The sequence below is a fragment of the Scyliorhinus torazame genome, chromosome 6, assembly GCF_047496885.1.
Source record: "Scyliorhinus torazame isolate Kashiwa2021f chromosome 6, sScyTor2.1, whole genome shotgun sequence".
NCBI classification, from domain to species: domain Eukaryota; kingdom Metazoa; phylum Chordata; class Chondrichthyes; order Carcharhiniformes; family Scyliorhinidae; genus Scyliorhinus; species Scyliorhinus torazame.
This window is the reverse complement of record NC_092712.1, coordinates 214,320,479-214,343,363: the sequence shown is the minus strand read 5'-3', so window position 1 is coordinate 214,343,363 and position 22,885 is coordinate 214,320,479. Positions and strand designations below refer to the sequence as shown.

General features: G+C 48.7%; 1 protein-coding gene across 3 annotated transcripts in view; it reads right to left on the bottom strand.

Moving 5' to 3' along the window:
* Positions 1-22,885, bottom strand: part of cpvl (carboxypeptidase vitellogenic like) — a 172,763-nt gene that overhangs the window by 117,034 nt on the left and 32,844 nt on the right. For all 3 annotated transcript variants that reach the window (XM_072509389.1, XM_072509388.1, XM_072509390.1), the window contains exons 4-5: positions 8,131-8,245; positions 5,233-5,291 (exon numbers count right to left, since the gene is read on the bottom strand). In XM_072509389.1, the coding sequence (XP_072365490.1) occupies positions 5,233-5,291; positions 8,131-8,245 (174 nt within the window). The remainder of the gene's footprint in view (positions 1-5,232; positions 5,292-8,130; positions 8,246-22,885) is intronic.

The following is a 22,885-nucleotide window of genomic DNA, read 5'->3' as shown; positions in this document are numbered from 1 at the left end:
GCCTCGTCCCTCGATACAGCCGGAAATACTCCGACCTCCGCCAGTTCGTGACCACACTCGCCACCGGGGCTTTATACAGGAGCTTAACCCAACTAATGAACCCTCCCCCGAACCCAAACCTCCTCAACACTTCCCAGAGATACTCCCACTCTACCCGATCAAAGGCCTTCTCCGCGTCCATGGCTGTCACTATCTCCGCTTCTCCCTCCACCGATGGCATCATTATCACATTTAGGAGCCTTCGCACATTAGTGTTTAACTGCCTACCCTTTACGAACCCCGTCTGGTCCTCGTGAATCACCCCCGGGACACAATCCTCATGGCCAACATTTTTGCCAGCAACTTAGCATCTATGTTAAGGAGCGAGATCGGTCTATATGACCCACATTGCAGTGGGTCCTTATTCCGCTTCAAGATCAAAGAGATCGTCGCCTCCGACATTGTCGGGGGCAGGGTCCCCCCCCTCCCTTGCTTCACTAAAGGTCCTTACCAGCAACGGGGCTAACAGGTCTACATACTTCCTATAAAACTCCACCGGGAACCCATCCAGCCCCAGGGCCTTCCCTGCCTGCATGATCCCCAATCCTTTAACCAGCTCCTCCACCCCAATTGGCGCCCCCAAACCAGCCACCTCCTGCTCCTCCACCCTCGGGAACCTCAATTGGTCCAAAAATCGGCGCATCCCCTCTTTTCCCCCTGGGGGCTGGGACCTATACAGCTCCTCGTAAAAGGGCTTAAAAGCCTCATTCACTTTCCCCGCACTCCGCACCGTAGTTCCCCTGCCATCTTTGATTCTGCCTATTTCCCTCGCTGCCATCCTCTTACGGAGCTGATGTGCCAGCATCCGACTCACCTTCTCCCCATATTCATATATCGCCCCCTGTGCCTTCCTCCACTGTGCCGCTGCCTTCCCTGTGGTCAACGGGTCGAACTCCGTCTGGAGATTTTGCCTCTCCCTGAGTAGTCCCTCATCAGGGGCCTCTGCATATCTCCTGTCCACCCTTAAAATCTCCCCCACTAACCTCTCCCGTTCCCTGCCCTCTCTCTTCACCCTATGAGCCCTGATGGAGATTAACTCTCCACTGACCACCGCCTTCAGCGCCTCCCATACTACTCCCACCTGCACCTCCCCGTTGTCATTGGCCTCCAGATACCTTTCGATACACCCCCGCACCCCCCCCAAACACTTCCTCGTCTGCCAGCAGTCCCACATCCAACCTCCACAACGGGCGTTGGTCCCTCTCCTCCCCCAGCTCTAGCTCCACCCAATGCGGGGCATGGTCTGAAATGGCTATGGCCGAATACGCCGTTCCCTCCACTTTCGGGATCAATGCCCTGCCCAGAACAAAAAAAATCTATCCGGGAGTAGGCCTTATGGACGTGAAGAAAAAAGAAAATTCTCTGGCCAAAGGCCTGGCAAATCTCCACGGATCCACTCCCCCCATCTGATCCATAAACCCCCTAAGCACCTTGGCCGCAGCTGGCCTCTTGCCCGTCCTAGATCTAGAGCGATCTAATGCTGGGTCCAGCACAGTATTGAAATCCCCCCCCCATTATCAAGCTCCCTACCTCCAGGTCTGGAATACGCCCCAACATCCGTTTCATGAATCCAGCATCGTACCAGTTCAGGGCATATACATTCACCAGTACCACCTCTGTCCCCTGCAACCTACCACTCACCACCACGTATCGGCCTCCCTTGTCCGCTACTATGTTCTTGGCCTCAAACGACACCCGCTTTCCCACCAGTATTGCCACCCCTCTATTCTTCGCAGCCAGCCCCGAGTGGAACACCTGTCCTACCCATCCCTTCCTTAACCTGACCTGATCTGCCACCTTCAGATGTGTCTCCTGAAGCATGACCACGTCTGCCTTCAGTCCCTTTAGGTGCGTGAACACTTCTTGTTCCACCATCTTGCTTTTTTTCCCCTCGTTTTGGTCTCTGCTCCAGGGCCTCTTTCCTCGTCGTTCCACCGCTAATTTCTGCCATATATTGTAAGGGGGGACCTTACTGCACCTTCCCACATGGGATTGATTCAAAAAAAGCTCTGTTGGTGCTCCTCTGGAGAGCCCAAAAGTCCGTTGTCGCGGGAGCAGCCGAAACGTGCAGCTTAGCTCCGCATTGCCGCAACCGGAAGTCAAGGGTAAGTTCATAAGACATAGGTGCAGCATTAGGTATTCGGCCCATCGAGTCTGCTCCGCCATTCTATCATGGCTGATATGTTCCTCATTTGCTACCTACAACGTTACAGACCAAGAACTGGATTGTGAAATCAGCCAGAGCATCTCCTCCCCAGAACACATGACCTAGGAGCAGGAGTAGGCAATTTAGCCTCCCAAGCCTAACACCCTCAATGGGTTCATGGCTGATCCCATCCTGGCCTCAACTCCACCGGCCTGCCCATTGTCAATAATCCTTCAACCCATTACCAATTAAAAATCTGTCTAACTCCTCCTTAAATTTACTCACTGTCTCTGCATCCACCGCACTCGGGAGTAGAGAATTCCACAGATTGACAACCTTTTGGGAGAAGTAGTTTTTCCTAAAATCCGTTTTACATTTGATACCTCTTATTCTAAGATTATGACCTTTCATTTTAGAATGCTCCACACGAGGAAGCATCAGCTCCACACCTACTTTATCCATATCTTTTAGCATCTTGTACACCTCAATTAGATCTCCTCTCATTCTTCTCAACTCAACAGAGTATAGGCCTAGACTGTTCAATCTCTCCTCGTATGACAAACTCCTCATCTCTGGAATCAATCTAGTGAATCTCCTCTGAACTGCCTTCAATGCCACTACATCGGGGCGATTCACGAGCCCTGCGCCGGGCCAGAGAATTGCCGCAACCGCGCCACAACGCCTGCGCGCAATTCTCCGAGGTGCGGAGAATCGGCGCCATTTGCACCGTCGCGTTTGGCGCGGCGCCGGCCGCGGGCCGCTAGAATCGTTCACCCCTAGTTGCTGCCGGCGGGAACTTTGCACGAACGGTCGGGGGGCAGCCTGTGGGGGGGGGGGCTCCTTCACCGGGGGGGGGGCTTCAATGGGGTCTGGCCCGCGATCGGGGCCCACCGTTCAGCGGGCCGGCCTCTACCCCTCCGGGCCTACTTTCTGGCGCGGCCGGCCCCTGCACACCGACGCCATGTTGGTCGGCACCGGCGCGCTAAAGAAGTCCCCTGCACATGCGCAGGTTGGCGCGGCCCAACTGCACATGCGCGGGTTGGCGCGGCGCCAAAGGAGGCTGGAGCGTCGTGAACCGCTCCAGTGCCATGCTGGCCCCCTATGGGGGCCAGAATCGGTCGTACCCGGGCCCAGTTCGCGCCGTCGTGAAACGCGACGCCGTTCACGACGGCGCGAACACTTGGGCTCCATATTGGAGAATCGCCCCCATCGGTCCTCAAATAAGGGGACCAAAACTGTGCACAATACTCCAGGTGCGGTCTTACCAATGCCTTGTGTAGTTGCAACAACACTTCCTTACTTTTATACTTAATTCCTTTTGCTATAAATGCCAACATTGCATTTGCTTTCCTTATTATCTGTTGCACCTGCATGCTCGTTTTCTGTGACTCATGCACAAAGACACCCAGATCCCTCTGCACAGGAGCTCCCCATTTAGATAATAAGTTGCCTTTCCATTTTTTCGACCAAACTGCATGACCTCACACTTATCCACATTAAACGCCATCTGCCACATTTTGGTCCACTCTCCTAACCTATCTATATCCATTTGTAAGGTTCTTATTTCCTCATTGCAACTTACTGTTCCACCTATTTTTGTGTCATCTGCAATTTTGGCCATAGAGCCTTCTATCCATGTATCCAAGTCATTAATATAGATTGTAAATAGCTGGGGCCCAAGGACCGAACCCTGTGGCACTCATTAGTTACATCTTGCCACCCAGAAAAAGACCCATTTATACCGGCTCTTTGTCTACCCTGGAGGTGGAAAGTGGACCTTAAAAGGCCACTTTAAACGGTTCAAATGACCACACAACAGGACCAATTTACTGGCAATATGGCATGACAGTAAGAAGGCTTTGGGAAGTCCTCCCACATCTTGCCCTAGCCATTTTGTCAGCTCACAAGCCTTCCTGCCTCTCCCCAGAGGACCCTGAAAATTCTTTGTTTTCTATATATTTAGATTACCCAATTATTTTTTTCCAATTAAGGGGCAATTTAGCGTGGCCAATCCACCTACCCTGCACATCTTTGGGTTGTCGGGCTGAGGCCCACGCAGGCACAGGGAGAATGTGCAAACTCCACACGGACAGTGACCCGGGGCCAGAATTGATGGACCCTGAAAATTTTTGCCTAATTTTCTGGATTCTTGACTTGCTTGCGCTATATATAAACATATTTTCCTGCGACAAGCATGAACAAAACCTTTGACAGTTACGCTACGTAACACGGAAGCAGAATATATTTCTCCCCAACCGGCTGATTTTAAGGTGTAACTGTATAATTTGCCATCAATTAGTTTCACTTTTATTCAGATTTGGAAGTTGTCTGTAAACTTGGGGTTTTGCTTTATCTGCTGGTCGAATTGTAACTTTTTTGGGCCATGTAAGAAGTTGTGAGTACCACTGGTGCACCAAATAATTTAGTATTTATTATGCTATTGCAATATTTATAGTTTGAAGCACCAAGCTTGTAATGAAAATCATAGGTTCACCGCCGATGTACTCGTGGAACTGAGTGAAGTGCAGGAAATTGGAAACAGGGATTTCTCATCAATCAAGAAAATTCCCAGATAGAGTCAGAACATGCAGCATGGTGCATAGTGGTTAGCACAGTTGCTTCACAGCTCCAGGGTCCCAGGTTCGATTCCCGGCTTGGGTCACCGCCTGTGCGGAGTCTGCACGTTCTCCCCGTGTATGCGAAGGTTTCCTCCGGGTGCTCCGGTTTCCTCCCACAGTCCAAAGGTGTGCATGTTAGGTGGATTGGCTGTGCTAAATTGCCCTTAATGTCCAAATCGGTTAGGTGGGGTTCCTGGGTTTATGGGGATAGATTGGAAGTGTGGGCTTAAGTGGGATGCTCTGTCCAAGGGCCGGTGCAGACTCGATGGGCCAAATGGCCTCCTTATGCATTGTAAATTCTAGGATTTTCTTTCAGCGACACTTTGTTGTAGACAGGCTCTCATAAGGCCACCTCTTCGACATACAACCCTTCCAAAACCTGCCGCTAAATAAGTTATGCAAATAATATATAATATTAAGAAAACTTACAGGATTGTCGATGTACAGCATTGAATATTTTGATGTCCATGGTACCTTTCGCGCCTCCACTAGATGAATATATATATACATATGAAAAAAAAAATAGATTTGAAAACAAAGGTCACTGATTATAAAATTTTAAAAATTAGGCCTCCTTGATGATTATTTCTCAAAACCAATACAATTGGTTACAAAATCCTTACATTTTTATAAGTTTGGTCAAATGTTTTTGAGGCGGTATCACTTAAAGCAAAGGTAGAAACCCCATGTTTGCACCAAGTAATGTGTTGCTATGCCAATCTCCAGCCAGACTAATCCCATGAACAAAATAATTGTCAAGAACAGAAAGAGCAGCAAAGTTCAGATCAGCTCATGAATTTCAATGCCACTATTTTTAAGGCAGTAACTTTATACTTAATTTGAATATTCAACTGTAATGAAAGATTTTCATAAAGATTCACAAAGATGGATGGGCATCGGCTGCATTTCTGCAACTTGAAGTTCCCAATCTGCACCACAATTTGGAGCTGTGGCTTCGAGTTGCTGGATATATGTTGCAAACAGTATAATGATATTCATACATATAAGGAGTTCTGTATAGGAAAGTTAATGAACATGGAAGAATGTGAGCATTCTCTACCATTTAACTAGAACATGGTTGATCTTCCACCTCAATACCATCTTCCTGCACTCTCCCTATAATGTTATTTAGAAATCTATCAACTTTTGCTTTGAATATACTCAATAACTGATTCTCCACAGCCTTATGGGATCGAGAATTCCAATGATTTATCACCCTCTGACTGAAGAAATCCCTTCTCATCTCAGTCCTAAATGGCCTACCTCCTGTTCTGACACTGTCCCCTGGAACAAGAACTCGCCCCCCCCCAACAGCCCCCCCCCCCCCCCCACCCCCCCACCCCCCTGCTCCAACCCCCAACTAGGAGAATCATCCTCCCTGCAGCCACCCTGTTAATCCCTGTAAGAATTTTGTACTCTTCAATGGGATGATCTCTCGTTCTTCTAAACTCTGGAGAGTGCAGGCCCAATCTCCTCAATTGTTCTTCATTAAGACAAGCCTGTCATCCCAGGGATTAGTCTAATGAACCTTTGCTGCAATCCTTCTATAGCCAGTATATCCTTCCTTAGGTAAGGAGACTGACGCTCCACACAATACTCCGGGTGTGGTCTCACCAAGGTTCCACACAACTGCAGCAAGGCTTCCTTCTTCCTGTACTCGAATCCTCTTTCAAAAATGTCAAACATTTCATTTACCTTCCTAATTGCTTGTTACACCAGCAGGTTAGCTTCCTTTTTTAAAAAAAATGCATTTTACGGGATGTGGGCATTGTGAGCTGTGCCAGCATTTATTGCCAATCTCTAGTTGTCCTTCAGCAGGTGGTAGTGAGCTGCCTTCTTGAACTGCTGCAGTCCCTGAAGTGTAGGTACGCCCACAGTGCTGTTAGCAAGGAAATTCCAGGATTTTGACCCAGCAACAGTGAAGGAATGGCGATATATTTCCAAGTCAGGATGGTGAGTGACTTGGGAGGGGAACCTCCAGTTGGTGGTTTTCCCAGGTACCTGCTGCTCTTGTCCTTCTAGATGGTAGAGGTTGTGGGTTTGGAAGGTCCTACCCACTTGTGGACAAGGACATCCAGGTCCCTTTGGATATCAACACCTCAATCTTTCCCCATTTAAGAAATAGCCTGCATTTCTGTTTTTCCTGCCAAAGTGGATAACTTCACATTTTTCCACATTATATTCCATCTGTTACGTTCTTGTCAACTCACTTTCCCTGTTTAATCTCCTTGAAGCCTCTTTGAACCCTTCTCACAACTCACATTCCCACAAATTCCATGTCATCAGTAAATTTGGAAATTTTACACTTGAACCTCACATCCAAATCATTGATATAGTTTGTGAATAACTGCTGCCCAAGCACTGATCCTTGCAGTACCCCACTCGTCACAGCCTGCCAACCGGAGAATGATCTGTTTATCCCTACTCTGTTTCATGTCCATTAACCAATTCTCAATCCATGCCAGTATGTTTCCCCCAATCCCTTGAGCTCTAATTTTTCTTTTTATTAACCTCCTGTGGGAGACCTTATCAACAGCTTTCCAAAAATCCAAATACACTGCATCTATTGGTTCTCCCTGTTTTATCCTGCTAGTAACATCCTCAAAAAACTCCCAACAGGCTTGACAAACATAATTTGTCTTTCATAAATCTATGTTGGCTCTGCCATTCTTTTCGAAATGCCCAGCTATCTCATTCTTTGGAATAGATTCTAGTATTTTCCCTTCCACTGATGTCAAGCTAACAGGTCTGCAATTCCTCATTTTGTCTCTCTCCAGTCTTAAATAATAGGGTCATATTTGCTGCCTTCCCATCTGAAATAGCATACGCTAGTTAGTGGAGACACAGTGCTATCTCACAACCCCAACAAAACCCGACCTCTCTTTCACTGATTTTGTCCCGCAACAATGGGGGTGGGGTGAGTAATGGAGAAGTGAAGTGAGTGACATTTCTGCAATCATACAATCGTCAAGTAAAATGAATGATAATTTATCCTTGTGCAGTGTGCTTCTGTGCATGGGCAATGTCCAAGCCGAAAACAGGCACTTGTAAAAAAGAACGATTGTAGCCCCTTTCTGGAACCACACAGTTAAATATTTCAACATCAGTTAGCGACCTATATACATTTCAGCTTAGTCTTTTACATTAAAGCAGGAAACAATAATTCAGAATATATTGAAAACTTCAAACAAGTGTATTTTTTAATAACAGAGCGGCCTCTTCAAAACATTCAAGAAAAAAGTACACACATCTCAAAGGAAGACTAACAGTTAGATTTTGGGATATTGAATCAACATATCCAACTTATAAGATCAAAGTTATACTTACATGTAAGATTTTTAGTAACAACATATGGCCCATGTTCAACAAAAAGCCCAAACATTGATGAGCCTCCGGGGCCACCTTGAAGCCATAGCAATACAGGGGCATTCTGTGGGAGCGTCTGTAAAAGCATAGAGTTATCATTAAGTCACAAATAAAAACACGAATGATGAATAGCATAGGGTCTGGGGAAAATGCCTTGAGGATACGGGGAAGAAATGAGTGTGGAGTATTAAAACCTATTTAAATTGCATCTACAAAAGAATTCTTCAAAACAAACCCAGAAAACAATGAACATGAACTAACAGATAGCGAGTTTAATACTCCACCTGGGAAAGGAGTGCAACAAATAAAGGCGTCTTTATAGACCCTGCAAATTTCAGTGCCTCTAGACGTCCGCGAGGGAGGGATTGACCATTCCATACGGTCAATAATTAGTTTTTTGTTGACTCCATTATGATGGTAAACCCAACCAGCAGATGGTCTCAAACAAATCCTGTGCTGTAAAATGAAAATCACACTTTCACAAAGGTGTTTATTCTTAAATGATGATTGTATCTGTGCTTTTGTCCATCAGGTTGAAAGGAGAATACAACACCTCTCTTCACCACCAAGTCCCATATGCATCATTCAGTCAAGCCAACATAAAACGCGATTTGGACCTCTCGGGGGATTTTCCATTCCCATCACCAAATCCGCCCAAAAGAACAGGAGCGAAAAAAAACAGCCTATGGGCGGGATTCCCCCTGGATGGGAATTACCCCCAACCCACCCCTCCGCAGCATGTCTTCCGGTGGCAGAGGCAGCTCGCCATTGGCCGCCAGCAGGATCTTCAGGTCTAACCGGTCTCTACGGTGATTTGTGTGACTCGCCCATCCCTCCACTGGGGAACCCGCCATGAACGGTGGGGGGGGGATCACATTGGGTGGGACCAGAAGATACCCCTGGCGGGAAGGCCTGGAAAATATCATCCTGTATATTCTGATCCAGCTTGAGAAATACTGCAAGGAATTCCATGGAAATCTATTGATAGTTATCATATAGTATTCAATTTCCGTACCTGCAGGGAGACCACCACATATTACTTCAGTCATGACTCGGTGCCACACCTAGTTTAACCTGGTGATGTTCAAATTTCCCAAATACCCATATTGTATTTCAGTTACTCCCAACATTTACTCCTGTAAGGTTTGTGACACAGTGAAGCTGCCCCCTTTCCGAAAGATACCGGTCTCTCCAAACATCCTCCAGATTTTTCTGTCCCCCTCAGTACAGTGTCATGATTTTAAGTGATTATTGTGGGCATCCAGTTTTCTTTTTTATGTCTTTAGCAACAAATCTTCATTGTCATCTCAATGTCATCTAATCTCTTTGTGCATCTGGCCCTCACTGTCTTCGCCCCATTCTCTCTATCTAGCTTCTTCTGTTGGCTTCCCCACACTCCACTGTGACTTCCCTGTAATGATCTGTATATATGATGGTATATGAAGGGTTAACAACTGCATCATAGTGGTAAACAACCACTGGATGGCAGCACTAGATTCAGGTATATAAACTGAACTCAGAGGATCTTGGGTCTCTTTGAACCAGGAGTGACTGGACAGCAGTGTTAGAGAGATATGGCTCAGTTGGCACGTGTAGTTAAACATAGTTAATATTTCTTCTGATTTACTTTAGCATCAGTTATAGTTCTGTAAGAGTGAACAAACTCATTGGTATTTATATTCGTTACTCATTAAATCTAATTTGCTTTAAATTGAAGATTGGTAGTTTCATTGAAATCTAACCATCAGACCACTCTGGAAGTAAAGCAAAGAGTAACGCCATATTACGATCACATAATATAACATCCCCTCTCCACTTCCTTCCCTGTGCTCATTCTGCAACTCGTGGCTTCTGACCAGGTTGATGGCCCGCACGTCATCTTCTTTACCCATTGTGCCTCATTTTTATCCAGTTGTGCCGTTCTTTTCGTCCTATTTCCTGCCACTCATCTTCATTATCACCATTTAATCCCCTGCTTTCTTTCCATTCTACCGTGGCTTCCTCAGTTTGCTATTCAGTCTGTTCTCTCTCCAGTCCTCTTTATTCATTATGTCTATTTAAGTCTCCTTTGACTGCTTCAGCCACCTACACACCACCCGACACTCTGTGCTTCCGCCTGCCTCTGTCAAGAAAAAGGAAACTGCAAACCACATAATAGGCATTTGCTCTATTCTTCAAGGCTAGACTATAAAGATAAACACAACAGCAAATTCTTCAATTATTCTGTTCCAGACTGAAAAGCCCCAATTTTCCCTCAAATGAGGAGGGGGTGGCCTCGTAGTATTGTCGCTGGATTAGTAATCCAGAGTCCCAAGGAAATGCTCTGGAGACCCAGGTTCGAATGTGGAATTAAATTCAATAAAATTCTGGAATTAAAACAGTCTAATGATAACCATGAAAGGATTGTCGTAAAAATACTAATGTCCTTTGCAGAAGGAAATCTGTCATCCTTACCTGGTCTGGCCTACATGTGACTCCAGACCCACAGCAATGTGGTTGACTCTTACCATCCCCTAGGAATGGGCCATAAATGCTGACTCAGCCAGCGATGCCGACATCCCATGAACCAATGGCTCCATACTGCCAAGTGCATACAGCACTTGTTTATTGGTAACTAAAACTAGATTCAGTGTTCAAGGTTTCATTGATTCAAAGCATGTTTTGATCAGAATAAAATGTAGTTTGCTTATTACTTCGTCAAAGGGGTGCATAAGAAGCCATTCTTGGACGAAGGCACAGCCTTGAGTTTGTAGGGTTGGAGGAGATTGCAAAATAGGGAGGGGGCTTGAACATGAGGATGGGAATTTTAAGTTAAAGCACTGGTGTACCAGGAGATAATACAGGTCAGCGAGCAGAGGGGTGACGAAGTAATTATGACAAACAAGCGTCTTTCATATAACCTGTAGATTATATCAAGAAATATAAATACATGAGCTTTAAGCTGCAAAGCAACTGCCTAAAATGTCTGGGAGGCAACTCACAATGTACAAGCTGTATGCCGAGCAGGTTCCAGAAATGGTGACTTGAGTAATATGTGTAGTTTACCTACTACTGCCCTCTAGAGCTAAGTCTAAAAAGACTGGGGAAATGAATTTTGCTCTTCTCAGGGTGATAGTCCTGAATGTTCTTCAAGCATGTGCTCGCTCTATGCTAATTAATTAAACGTAAAGGGGACTTCTAGTGACGGCGGGCGGGAGGCGGCCGCACAATGGAGGGCCCCCGTTCGGGAACGGCATTTTCGGGGCTTTAAGCCCGGTCCCAGGGTCCACGGAGGCGGCAGAAGCAGGGAGAAGGCACGGAGGAGGCACAGTGAAGACACAGGAGGAAAAAAAAAACAAAGAAAAATGTCGAGGGTGAGCAAGAAAACGGCCGGAAAAAAAAACAGCTGAAGGTCCATCGGGGAGTGGAAAGGTCACCGCGGGGTCACCAAGGAAAATGGAGGCTGGAGCACCAGGGAAGGCCGCACTGCTTACGGCTGAAGAAATAACTAAGGTGATGGCTGCGGAATTTGAAAAGCAGTTGGCGCAGAGTGCGAAATGCATGGAGACGGTGAGGAAGGAGATGAGGGAGGTTTTGAGTGTGCTGGTGGAGGAGGCGGTTTCCCCGGTGAGGACGGAGGTGGCGAGCACAGTGGCGGAGGTGCTAGAGCAAGGGGAGGCGCTGAAGGAAGTGGAGGAGACGTTCGTGCATCACAGTGATCAACTTGCCTCGATGGGGAAAGAGATGCGGAAGGTGATGGACACTAACAAGGATCTGCGAGGAAAAATGGAAGACCTGGAAAACAGATCCAGGCGACAGAATTTGAGGATTGTGGGGCTGCCCGAAGGAGTTGAAGGACCGAAGCCGACTGAGTATTTTGCCACGATGCTGGCAAAACTATTGGGGGAGGGGGAGGATCCCTCCCGATATGAACTGGATCGGGCTCATCGGTCATGGAGGCCTGTACCAAAGGCGAGTAAGCCGCTAAGGGCAGTGACTCTGTGCTTCCGTAGGTACAGTGTGAAGGAGAAGGTCCTGAGCTGGGCCAAGCAGAAGCGGGTGGTGCAGTGGGCTGGAGCTGGTATACGTGTATACCAGGACTTTACGGTGGAGCTGGCAAGGAGGTGGGCTGCCTTCAACCGGGTGAAGAGGGCACTGTACATTAGCAAGGTGCGGTGCGGCATTGTATATCCAGCGAAGCTGAGGGTGACTTACAAGCTCAGGGACTTTTATTTTGGAACGGCGGAAGCAGCGGAGGAGTTTGCTAAAGCAGAAGGACTGTGGCAGAACTGACAAATTGAGGAATGGCCATGTGCCGATGTAACCTCATGACTGTATTTTCTTCTTTTTTGTATCACTGCGCGCGGATGTAGAGACTAAAGGAGCCAATGTGGTATATATTTGGACAAGGGAAGGGACGGGACTTTCACTCAAAATGAGGGTTCTTTGGGGTGTAGGTGGATATGCAGGGTTTGTGTGCTAAAAGGGGATCTTTGGGCTTTCCTAGGGCCGGGCAAGTGGGAAAGGGACCCGGGCGGGGGCCTCCACGCTGGCCGGTTTAAGCCAGCCAGTGAACAGGAGAGGTGGGGGGAGGGGCTGCGGCCATCGGAGCCTGGCAGAACAGGGTCCGAGTGGTCTAGCCGGGGTGGAAAGTTGGGGGGAAGGAACCGAGGTTGGTAGGAGGAGTTTTACAAGAGGCAGTGGACGGCCGGAGCTGGAGACCTGGGGTGGGTGGGGGGTTGGGGAGGGGAGTGGGGGGAGCTGTGTAAGATTAAGGGTGACTACGGGTAATCCCTGATTCCTTTTTGTCATTTGTTTATGTAAACATGTGGGTTGAGGTTTGGGGGTTGGTGGGTAGATGGGATCGTTGTTATTATGGGGACTGACATATCTTGCTGATTATTGTTTATTGTTGATGGATGTAAATGTGGGCGAAAATGTGAAAAAGGAGAATTAAAAAAAATAAAAAAATAAAAAAACGTAAAGTATCGTGGCTAACTGTGTAATGCAGGAGATAAACAGGTTCAATTTTAGAAACAGAGATTAACTCAGATTACCAGTTCAGCATTTAAATGTATAAATTGTGGTATGAGCAACATTAAACAGTCACAATGTTAACAGGGCAGGCTGTGGGTTTCTCAGTACGCTGTGGAGTCTCAACTTGTCTTTGACAAGTTCCCCACCGGCAGGTCAGCCTGATTGACAGTTGGCCTTATTGGACTCCAGATCAGACCACAGGAGCAGGTAGAAAACCTGCCGTTGCTACTGGGATCCCAGGGTGGGGTGGGGGACCCCCAATCTTGGGGGTCTTTGGGAATATCCAATGCAGGTGGTGCTTCGGGGTTGGGAGGAAGTACCCCTGCCATTACTGGCCCATAGCAGTACTGTAATGGCAATTATGTTCTCACTTAAAGCTGTCCTCCCCTTCCATCAGCCTCCAGGTTTCCCATGGCCTGAGAAACATGGCCGGCCACTGTTAAACCTGCAAAGTAGGTTAAATCAGCGACTGCTGGTCTTATTAAAATATAATATTTAAATTGGCTGCTTACCCCTTGCCCTGCCTCCATTAAAGCCAGGAGTGGGCTTTTTGGAGTCAGGCTTGAGATTTTGTCAATTTCAGCATCTAACCTGACCCCAACACACCTGTTTAGGAAGGGGTTAAAGTTCACCACTGTATTTCAGCTCCTCAGCATGGCACACCTCTCCAATTCAGAACAAAATTAATTTTCCTAAATGTAGCTCTACTTTGCACATGCTAATTGGCTACTGCACTTGACTGCAGTTACCAAGTTGACACTTCAGAAGTAATTTATTGATTGCGAGACTGTAGATGCAATTTCTTGTTTTCAAAAGCAGAATGAAAAGTTTCTAATTCCTATTCTATAGAAAAACCCACAAAATTGCATACACCACCTCAGTATGTGTGTGTTGTGTGTGTGAGAGAGAATGCATGCTTGCACAAATGAGGAGCACACGGATTCCTGTCTTCAACAAGGCAAAAAGAAAGGCAGAAGTAGTTAAAGTGTTGCAATCGTACATTGCATGGGCAATTGTTATGACTATATTGGTTATAGACTTTGCACATTCCATTTTGGACTCAATCAGCAGCCTTGTGGTAAATTACACTTAAAATTGAGTTCGTTTGCAGTGTTTTTTGCTCAAATATCTGTTCAAACTCACTTATGCATTGCCAAGTGTAAACATCTGCCACACACCATCATAATCAGGCAACATGTAAAAAGCAATCTAAAAAATGTAATTAAATAGAATGATATATTTAAGAGTGGTAACTGGACGTAGATTTATTAATACAGTTGACATAGTTTTCACATTTTATTAATTAGTGGCTATTTGGCAACCTATGAATACCCCAATTTGAAATACTGAAAATAACTTTAAAAGAATATACAAAACAATATATATAAAAGAATATACCAGGTACACTGGTCTAACACTGGCTGCAACTGGATGCAGCTTAGATCAGAAAGATACTCCAGACCTTGAAGTTAGTTCAATCAGGTTTATTGAACTAATAGCAGTTAGCACAGTTCTCTGTGAGTTCGACTCTCTGCTAACTTAAGTGTGGTTATTCTGTCTGACTGAACCAGACTAGCTCTTAGCCACGTGGGATTGTAACAACACCCTTGACTGACTCTCGAGGTGTTCATCAGTGGAAAGAGGCGGAGTGTGAGTGCCTCGTGTCTTTTATAGTCAGATCCCACCCCTGAATGTCCTGCCTGCCTATTGGTCATGTCCTGTTCTCTGTGTCCATTAGCTGCTTGTCTGTATATCATTGTGTGTGTCTGCATATCATGACAAAAACATTTACTTGTTTCCTTGGTGTACTGTAATCAGTTTCTTAGCAGATTAACAAGAATAAAAGTTTTTAAATGTGTCCAACAATGCCCTAAAAATAAAAGCTTAATTTGCCGATTCTCCTCAAAGGTCCACAAACTGATACAATTAGTACAATCTTGTCTGTGGTGATAATTTGATCTGGGATTGTGGTCAGTTTTGTAGGTGGGACTTCCAGTTAAAATTTTTCAAACTAACATAAAATCACAGAAACTCAATTTACGATGGGTGTAATCTGCAGTTGAAATTCCACCACATTTGGTGTTGATTTATCTGGTTTTGGCCAAAGATATCCTCACAAAACCTCCAGGGGCGTGATTTTCTGGAAACATTTCTAAGTTCATTTGTGGCAGGTTTTTCAGAGGGTTTCCCGCCGGCTCAGCCGGCAAGTTCCCCACTGCTATTCAATGACACACAGTCACTTTTTTGGGCCCTGGGGAGTTTCTGAACTGTTTAGCCCACACCAAGGGCGTGATCTTCCGGCCTCGTTACACTCGCGCTCAAGCGAAATGAGGCTGGTGAATAGCGGGAGAGGTGATCAACGAGAACCACGCCAGACGCCGAATAGTTTGTGATGCAACCAACGCGCTCCCATAGACGAAATCGGGATCTCGCCGGAACGTGGCGAGAAACCAATTATCACCTCTTAAGCCTCATTTCCATACATTTAATGGGAGCCACCCCATATCCAATGGCCTCCCCAGCAAGTGGTCACGCTGGCGCCAATTAGTAGTCCTTTTGAAAAACATGAACATGGCAGAAGGGCTTCTATGAGGAGCCAAGGAAGTGAGCAGCCATCTTTGCTCACAGGCAAAGAGCCTGGGGGTCTGTGATTGCTGCCCCCCCCCCACCCCACCCCCGCAATTGTGGGCTGCCATGGCTCCTGGTGGGGGGGCAACCAAGGGGCACCTACTCGCAGCACCACCATGCCAACCCCTGGATCATTTCCCCGTTTGGGGATAACCTTTATCCCTGCTCATCTGCCCCACCGACTGCCGAGGCCTCTGGCCATGCAGCGGAAGGCAGTTGATGGGGAATTGGCAATCGTGGTTAAGTGAGCACTTCACACAACCTGTGGGTGGACGGGCCATGTAGCAAGTGGGAGTCATTGCCTAGCATCCCAATCACACCTTGATGCCTGGGCACTGTGCTTGAATGCTGTGGGAGGCAACACCACACACGCAGCAGCCAACACCTGAACACCCAGGATATTGGACACAGCTCCAGCGACATGTCCACGGCCAGAGAGTGAGTGGGTGCCATGGGGATGGGGAGATGCTTGGAGAGATTGGCCAAGGGATCGGAGTTCGACCAGCATTTCAGAAAAACGTGGCAGAGGCATCATACTGGTTGTGCTCAAGTGTGTTTAAATGTATTTTATAATCACACAATCTCCTGATGGTGCCGCCCTCCCAAGCCCCCAACCCCCAGTACCCCTTCCCAACCCCTACCTACACCCGTCCGCCTTGGGATGGAGGGGCAGCTGTTTGAGCCACGGCTGCCCCTGCATCATCAGGCTCTGCCATCCCTGGCGGCACCCCATGCACCATCGTGTCAATGCCCTCAGTGATGATCCTCAGTGACTGGGACATGCTTTGCAGCACCTTCGGCAATGCCCACCTGCGACTGGGACAAGCTCTGCAGTGCCTCGGCCATGCCCATGTGAGAGCGGGAAATGTCTTGCAGAACCTCATCAAGGTAGGCCTGGTACTGGGTGACATCCCCCAGCGAGTCGGACATTCTGCCGAGACCCTCAGCCATGGCCGTCTTCGACTGTGCGACGCCTTGGACACCTTCACTAATGGTGCTGATGTGCACCAGGCTCTCCACTGCGGTCGCCACCCTAGCAGTGTTGGCCTTAGTGCTCCGCATTGCCGGCACCATCTCCTGTGCACGTAGCCTCTGGGACCCCTCCAGGCGGCTACGGATCTGCTGGAGTGACGCTGACATCTCCGACTGAATGTCCCAGTTGCATCCTATCATCTCAATCAGCTCCGGGTTCCTCTGTATCACAGGCTCAGCATCTGACTGGGACCCAGCTGGAGCCTGCGATCCAGCAGCCCTCTGACTGCCGTCTCACCTGGGGGTTCCTGATGTGGTGGTGGTGGCAGCAGTCAGCTCGGGGAGTGTGACCAGCTGGACTGACCTCCAAGGCCTTAAGAAGTCCCTGGGGGCCATCCTCTTCAGGCCACCCCCAAGCCGCCTTTTAGAGCCCCCCTCCTTTCCAGGACCCCAACCTTTCACTCCCAACCGCCTGGAGGCCCTTACCGACCTGCCTTGCACACCCGCACCCTTCAATCCCCCTCCAGCCTCCTTTCATGGGGATGATCCCCTTCGGCACCTGAGCCTTGGCAGGGTGGCAGTGCCAAGGTGCCCACATTCCAGGGGGAGTGCCATGGGGCAATCCTGCACTGACCCTGACCACCCAGGCTCTCTGATGGCCCGGGTGATCCCCCCGGGTGCCGTCCCGCCTTGTCCACATTCTTGTGGACCAGCACTGATCAGCCCCTGGATGCAGCCTCGCTGGGGAGGCCAGAAAATTGAGGAAGGCCGGTGTATCCCGGGTAGGTAGGCTTACTTCCGCGAGTGCCGTTTGGTCCTGCTCCTTTTGGGCAGAATTCCGAATACCGACTCCTCGCGGGACTTGGGTGAATCCCACCAGGCGCAGGGGCTGCTCCCGGGAATCTACGGCCATGTTGCGCTCTCACCCGAGCGCTGCGCGGCCAGAGAATGGTGCCCCAGGTCATGTTACAAAGTCATTGGCATGATACAAAGTCACATGTATATAGTGACTGAGTATATAGTGGCAGCAAGGTAGCAGTGGTTAGCACAGTTGCTTCACAGCTGCAGGGTCCCAGGTTAGATTCCTGACTTGGGTCACTGTCTGTGCGGAGTCTGCACATTCGCCCCGTGTCTGCGTGGGTTTCCTCCGGGTGCTCCGGTTTCCTCCCACAATCCAAAGATGTGCAGGTTAGGTGGATTGGCTGTGATAAAATTGCCCTTAGTGCCCCCCCAAAAAAGGATAGCTGGGGTTACTGGGTTACGGGGATAGGGTGGAGGCGTGGGTTTAACTAGGGTGCTCTTTCCAAGACTGGTGCAGACCCAATGGGCCGAATGGCCTTCTACTGCCGTAAATTCTATGTGGATTACATAGCCAGCTCGCTGGTTGATGAAATTAATTATATTATGCTAGTCTCGCTATAATCTCTCTCTGGATTAGTCATTTACAAAAGATAAACTTTCATCCATTTGCTTTTATAGCTTTTGAAATATGTAAAATTATTTCACTATGAACCAATATAGATTTCCTTTTTTTTTAAATTAAATATTTTATTGAAAATTTTTGGTCAACCAACACAGTACATTGTGCATCCTTTACACAATATTATAACAACACAAATAACAATTACCTATTTTATAAACAAAAAATGAATAAATAATAAATAACAAAAATGAAAACTAGCCCTAATTGGCAACTGCCTTGTCACAAGTAACACTCTCCAAAAATATAATTTAACAGTCCAATATATAATTATCTGTAGCAACGACCTATACATACTATACAGTATATATTAACAACCCTGAGAGTCCTTCTGGTTCCTCCTCCCCCCCCCCACCCCCCGATCCTGGGCTGCTGCTGCTGCCTTCTTTTTCCCATTCCGTCTATCTTTCTGCGAGGTATTCGACGAACGGTTGCCACCGCCTGGTGAACCCTTGAGCCGACCCCCTTAGGACGAACTTAATCCGCTCTAGCTTTATAAACCCCGCCATGTCATTTATCCAGGTCTCCACCCCCGGGGGCTTGGTTCTTTCCACATTAGCAATATCCTGCGCCGGGCTACTAGGGACGCAAAGGCCAAAACATCGGCCTCTCTCGCCTCCTGCACTCCCGGCTCTTGTGCAACCCCAAATATAGCCAACCCCCAGCTTGGTTCGACCCGGACTCCTACTACTTTTGAAAGCACCTTTGTCACCCCCATCCAAAACCCCTGTAGTGCCGGGCATGACCAAAACATATGGGTATGATTCGCTGGGCTTCTCGAGCACCTCGCACACCTATCCTCCACCCCAAAAAATTTACTGAGCCGTGCTCCAGTCATATGTGCCCTGTGTAATACCTTAAACTGAATCAGGCTTAGCCTGGCACACGAGGACGACGAGTTTACCCTGCTTAGGGCATCTGCCCACAGCCCCTCCTCGATCTCCTCCCCCAGCTCTTCTTCCCATTTCCCTTTTAGTTCATCTACCATAGTCTCCCCTTCGTCCCTCATTTCCCTATATATATCTGACACCTTACCATCCCCCACCCATGTCTTTGAGATCACTCTGTCCTGCACCTCTTGTGTCGGGAGCTGCGGGAATTCCCTCACCTGTTGCCTCGCAAAAGCCCTCAGTTGCATATACCTGAATGCATTCCCTTGGGGCAACCCATATTTCTCGGTCAGCGCTCCCAGACTCGCGAACTTCCCATCCACAAACAGATCTTTCAGTTACGTTATTCCTGCTCTTTGCCACATTCCATATCCCCCATCCATCCCCCCCGGGGCAAACCTATGGTTGTTTCTTATCGGGGACCCCCCCCAAGGCTCCAGTCTTTCCCCTATGCCGTCTCCACTGTCCCCAAATCTTCAGTGTAGCCACCACCACCGGGCTTGTGGTGTAGTTCCTCGGTGAGAACGGCAATGGGGCTGTCACCATAGCCTGTAGGCTAGTCCCCCTACAGGACGCCCTCTCTAATCTCTTCCACGCCGCTCCCTCCTCCTCTCCCATCCACTTACTCACCATTGAAATATTAGCGGCCCAATAATACTCACTTAGGCTCGGTAGTGCCAGCCCCCCCCTATCCCTGCTACGCTGTAAGAATCCCTTCCTCACTCTCGGGGTCTTCCCGGCCCACACAAAACCCATGATGCTCTTTTCAATCCTTTTAAAAAAAGCCTTCGTGATCACCACCGGGAGGCACTGAAACACAAAGAGGAATCTCGGGAGGACCGCCATCTTAACCGCCTGCACCCTCCCTGCCATTGACAGGGATACCATATCCCATCTCTTGAAATCCTCCTCCATCTGTTCCACCAACCGCGTTAAATTTAATCTATGCAATGTGCCCCAATTCTTAGCTATCTGGATCCCCAGGTAACGAAAGTCCCTTGTTACCTTCCTCAACGGTAGGTCCTCTATTTCTCTACTCTGCTCCCCTGGATGCACCACAAACAACTCACTTTTCCCCATGTTCAATTTATACCCTGAAAAATCCCCAAACTCCCCAAGTATCCGCATTATTTCTGGCATCCCCTCCGCCGGGTCCGCCACGTATAGTAGCAAATCGTCCGCATACAAAGATACCCGGTGCTCTTCTCCTCCCCTAAGTACTCCCCTCCACTTCTTGGAACCCCTCAACGCTATCGCCAGGGGCTCAATCGCCAGTGCAAACAATAATGGGGACAGAGGGCATCCCTGCCTTGTCCCTCTATGGAGCCGAAAATATGCAGATCCCCGTCCATTCGTGACCACGCTCGCCATCGGGGCCCTATACAACAGCTGCACCCATCTAACATACCCCTCTCCAAAACCAAATCTCCTCAACACCTCCCACAAATAATCCCACTCCACTCTATCAAATGCTTTCTCGGCATCCATCGCCACTACTATCTCCGTTTCTTCCTCTGGTGGGGCCATCATCATTACCCCTAACAACCTCCGTATATTCGTGTTCAGCTGTCTCCCCTTCACAAACCCAGTTTGGTCCTCGTGGACCACCCCCGGGACACATTCCTCTATTCTCATTGCCATTACCTTGGCCAGGACCTTGGCATCTACATTTAGGAGGGAAATAGGTCTATAGGACCCGCATTGTAGCGGGTCCTTTTCCTTCTTTAAGAGAAGCGATATCGTTGCTTCAGACATAGTCGGGGGCAGTTGTCCCCTTTCCTTTGCCTCATTAAAGGTCCTCGTCAGTACCGGGGCGAGCAAGTCCACATATTTTCTATAGAATTCGACTGGGAATCCATCCGGTCCCGGGGCCTTTCCCGCCTGCATGCTCCTAATTCCTTTCACCACTTCTTCTACCTCGATCTGTGCTCCCAGTCCCACCCTTTCCTGCTCTTCCACCTTGGGAAATTCCAGCCGATCCAAGAAGCCCATCATTCTCTCCCTCCCATCCGGGGGTTGAGCTTCATATAATTTTTTATAAAATGTCTTGAACACTCCATTCACTCTCTCCGCTCCCCGCTCCATCTCTCCTTCCTCATCCCTCACTCCCCCTATTCCCTCGCTGCTCCCCTTTTCCTCAATTGGTGTGCCAGCAACCTGCTCGCCTTCTCCCCATATTCGTACTGTACACCCTGTGCCTTCCTTCATTGTGCCTCTGCAGTGCCTGTAGTCAGCAAGTCAAATTCTACATGTAGCCTTTGCCTTTCCCTCTACAGTCCTTCCTCCGGTTCTTCCGCATATTGTCTGTCCACCCTCAAAAGTTCTTGCAGCAACCGCTCCCGTTCCTTACTCTCCTGCTTCCCTTTATGTGCCCTTATTGATATCAGCTCCCCTCTAACCACCGCCTTCAACGCCTCCCAGACCACTCCCACCTGGACCTCCCCATTATCATTGAGTTCCAAGTACTTTTCAATGCACCCCCTCACCCTTAGACACACCCCCTCATCTGCCATTAGTCCCATGTCCATTCTCCAGGGTGGGCGCCCTCCTGTTTCCTCCCCTATCTCCAAGTCCACCCAGTGTGGAGCGTGATCCGAAATGGCTATAGCCGTATACTCCGTTCCCCTCACCTTCGGGATCAATGCCCTACCCAGCACAAAAAAGTCTATTCGCGAGTAGACTTTATGGACATAGGAGAAAAACGAGAACTCCTTACTCCTAGGTCTGCTAAATCTCCACGGGTCTACACCTCCCATCTGCTCCATAAAATCTTTAAGTACCTTGGCTGCTGCCGGCCTCCTTCCAGTCCTGGACTTCGACCTATCCAGCCCTGGTTCCAACACCGTATTAAAATCTCCCCCCATTATCAGCTTTCCCATCTCTAGGTCCGGAATGCGTCCTAGCATCCGCCTCATAAAATTGGCATCATCCCAGTTCGGGGCATATACGTTTACCAAAACCACCGTCTCCCCCTGTAGTTTGCCACTCACCATCACGTATCTGCCCCCGTTATCCGCCACTATAGTCTTTGCCTCGAACATTACCCGCTTCCCCACTAATATAGCCACCCCCCTGTTTTTCTCATCTAGCCCCGAATGGAACACCTGCCCCACCCATCCTTTGCGTAGCCTAACCTGGTCTATCAGTTTCAGGTGCGTTTCCTGTAACATAACCACATCTGCCTTAAGCTTCTTAAGGTGTGCGAGTACCCGTGCCCTCTTTATCGGCCCGTTCAGCCCTCTCACGTTCCACGTGATCAGCCGAGTTGGGGGGCTTCCTACCCCCCCCCCTTGTCGATTAGCCATCACCTTTTTCCAGCTCCTCACCCGGTTCCCACGCAGCTGTATCTCCCCCAGGCGGTGCCCCCCCCGCCCATCCTCTCCCATACCAGCTCCCCCCTCTCCCCAGCAGCAGCAACCCAGTAATTCCCCCCTCCCACCCCCCCCCGCTAGATCCCCCGCTAGCGTAATTACTCCCCCCATGTTGCTCCCAGAAGTCAGCAAACTCTGGCTGACCTCGGCTTCCCCCCGTGACCTCGGCTGGCACCGTGCGACGCCCCCTCCTTCCTGCTTCTCTATTCCCGCCATGATTATCATAGCGCGGGAACCAGGCCCGCGCTTCTCCCTTGGCCCCGCCCCCAATGGCCAACGCCCCATCTCCTCCACCTCCCCTCCTCCCCCCATCACCACCTGTGGGAGAGAGAAAAGTTACCACATCGCAGGATTAGTAC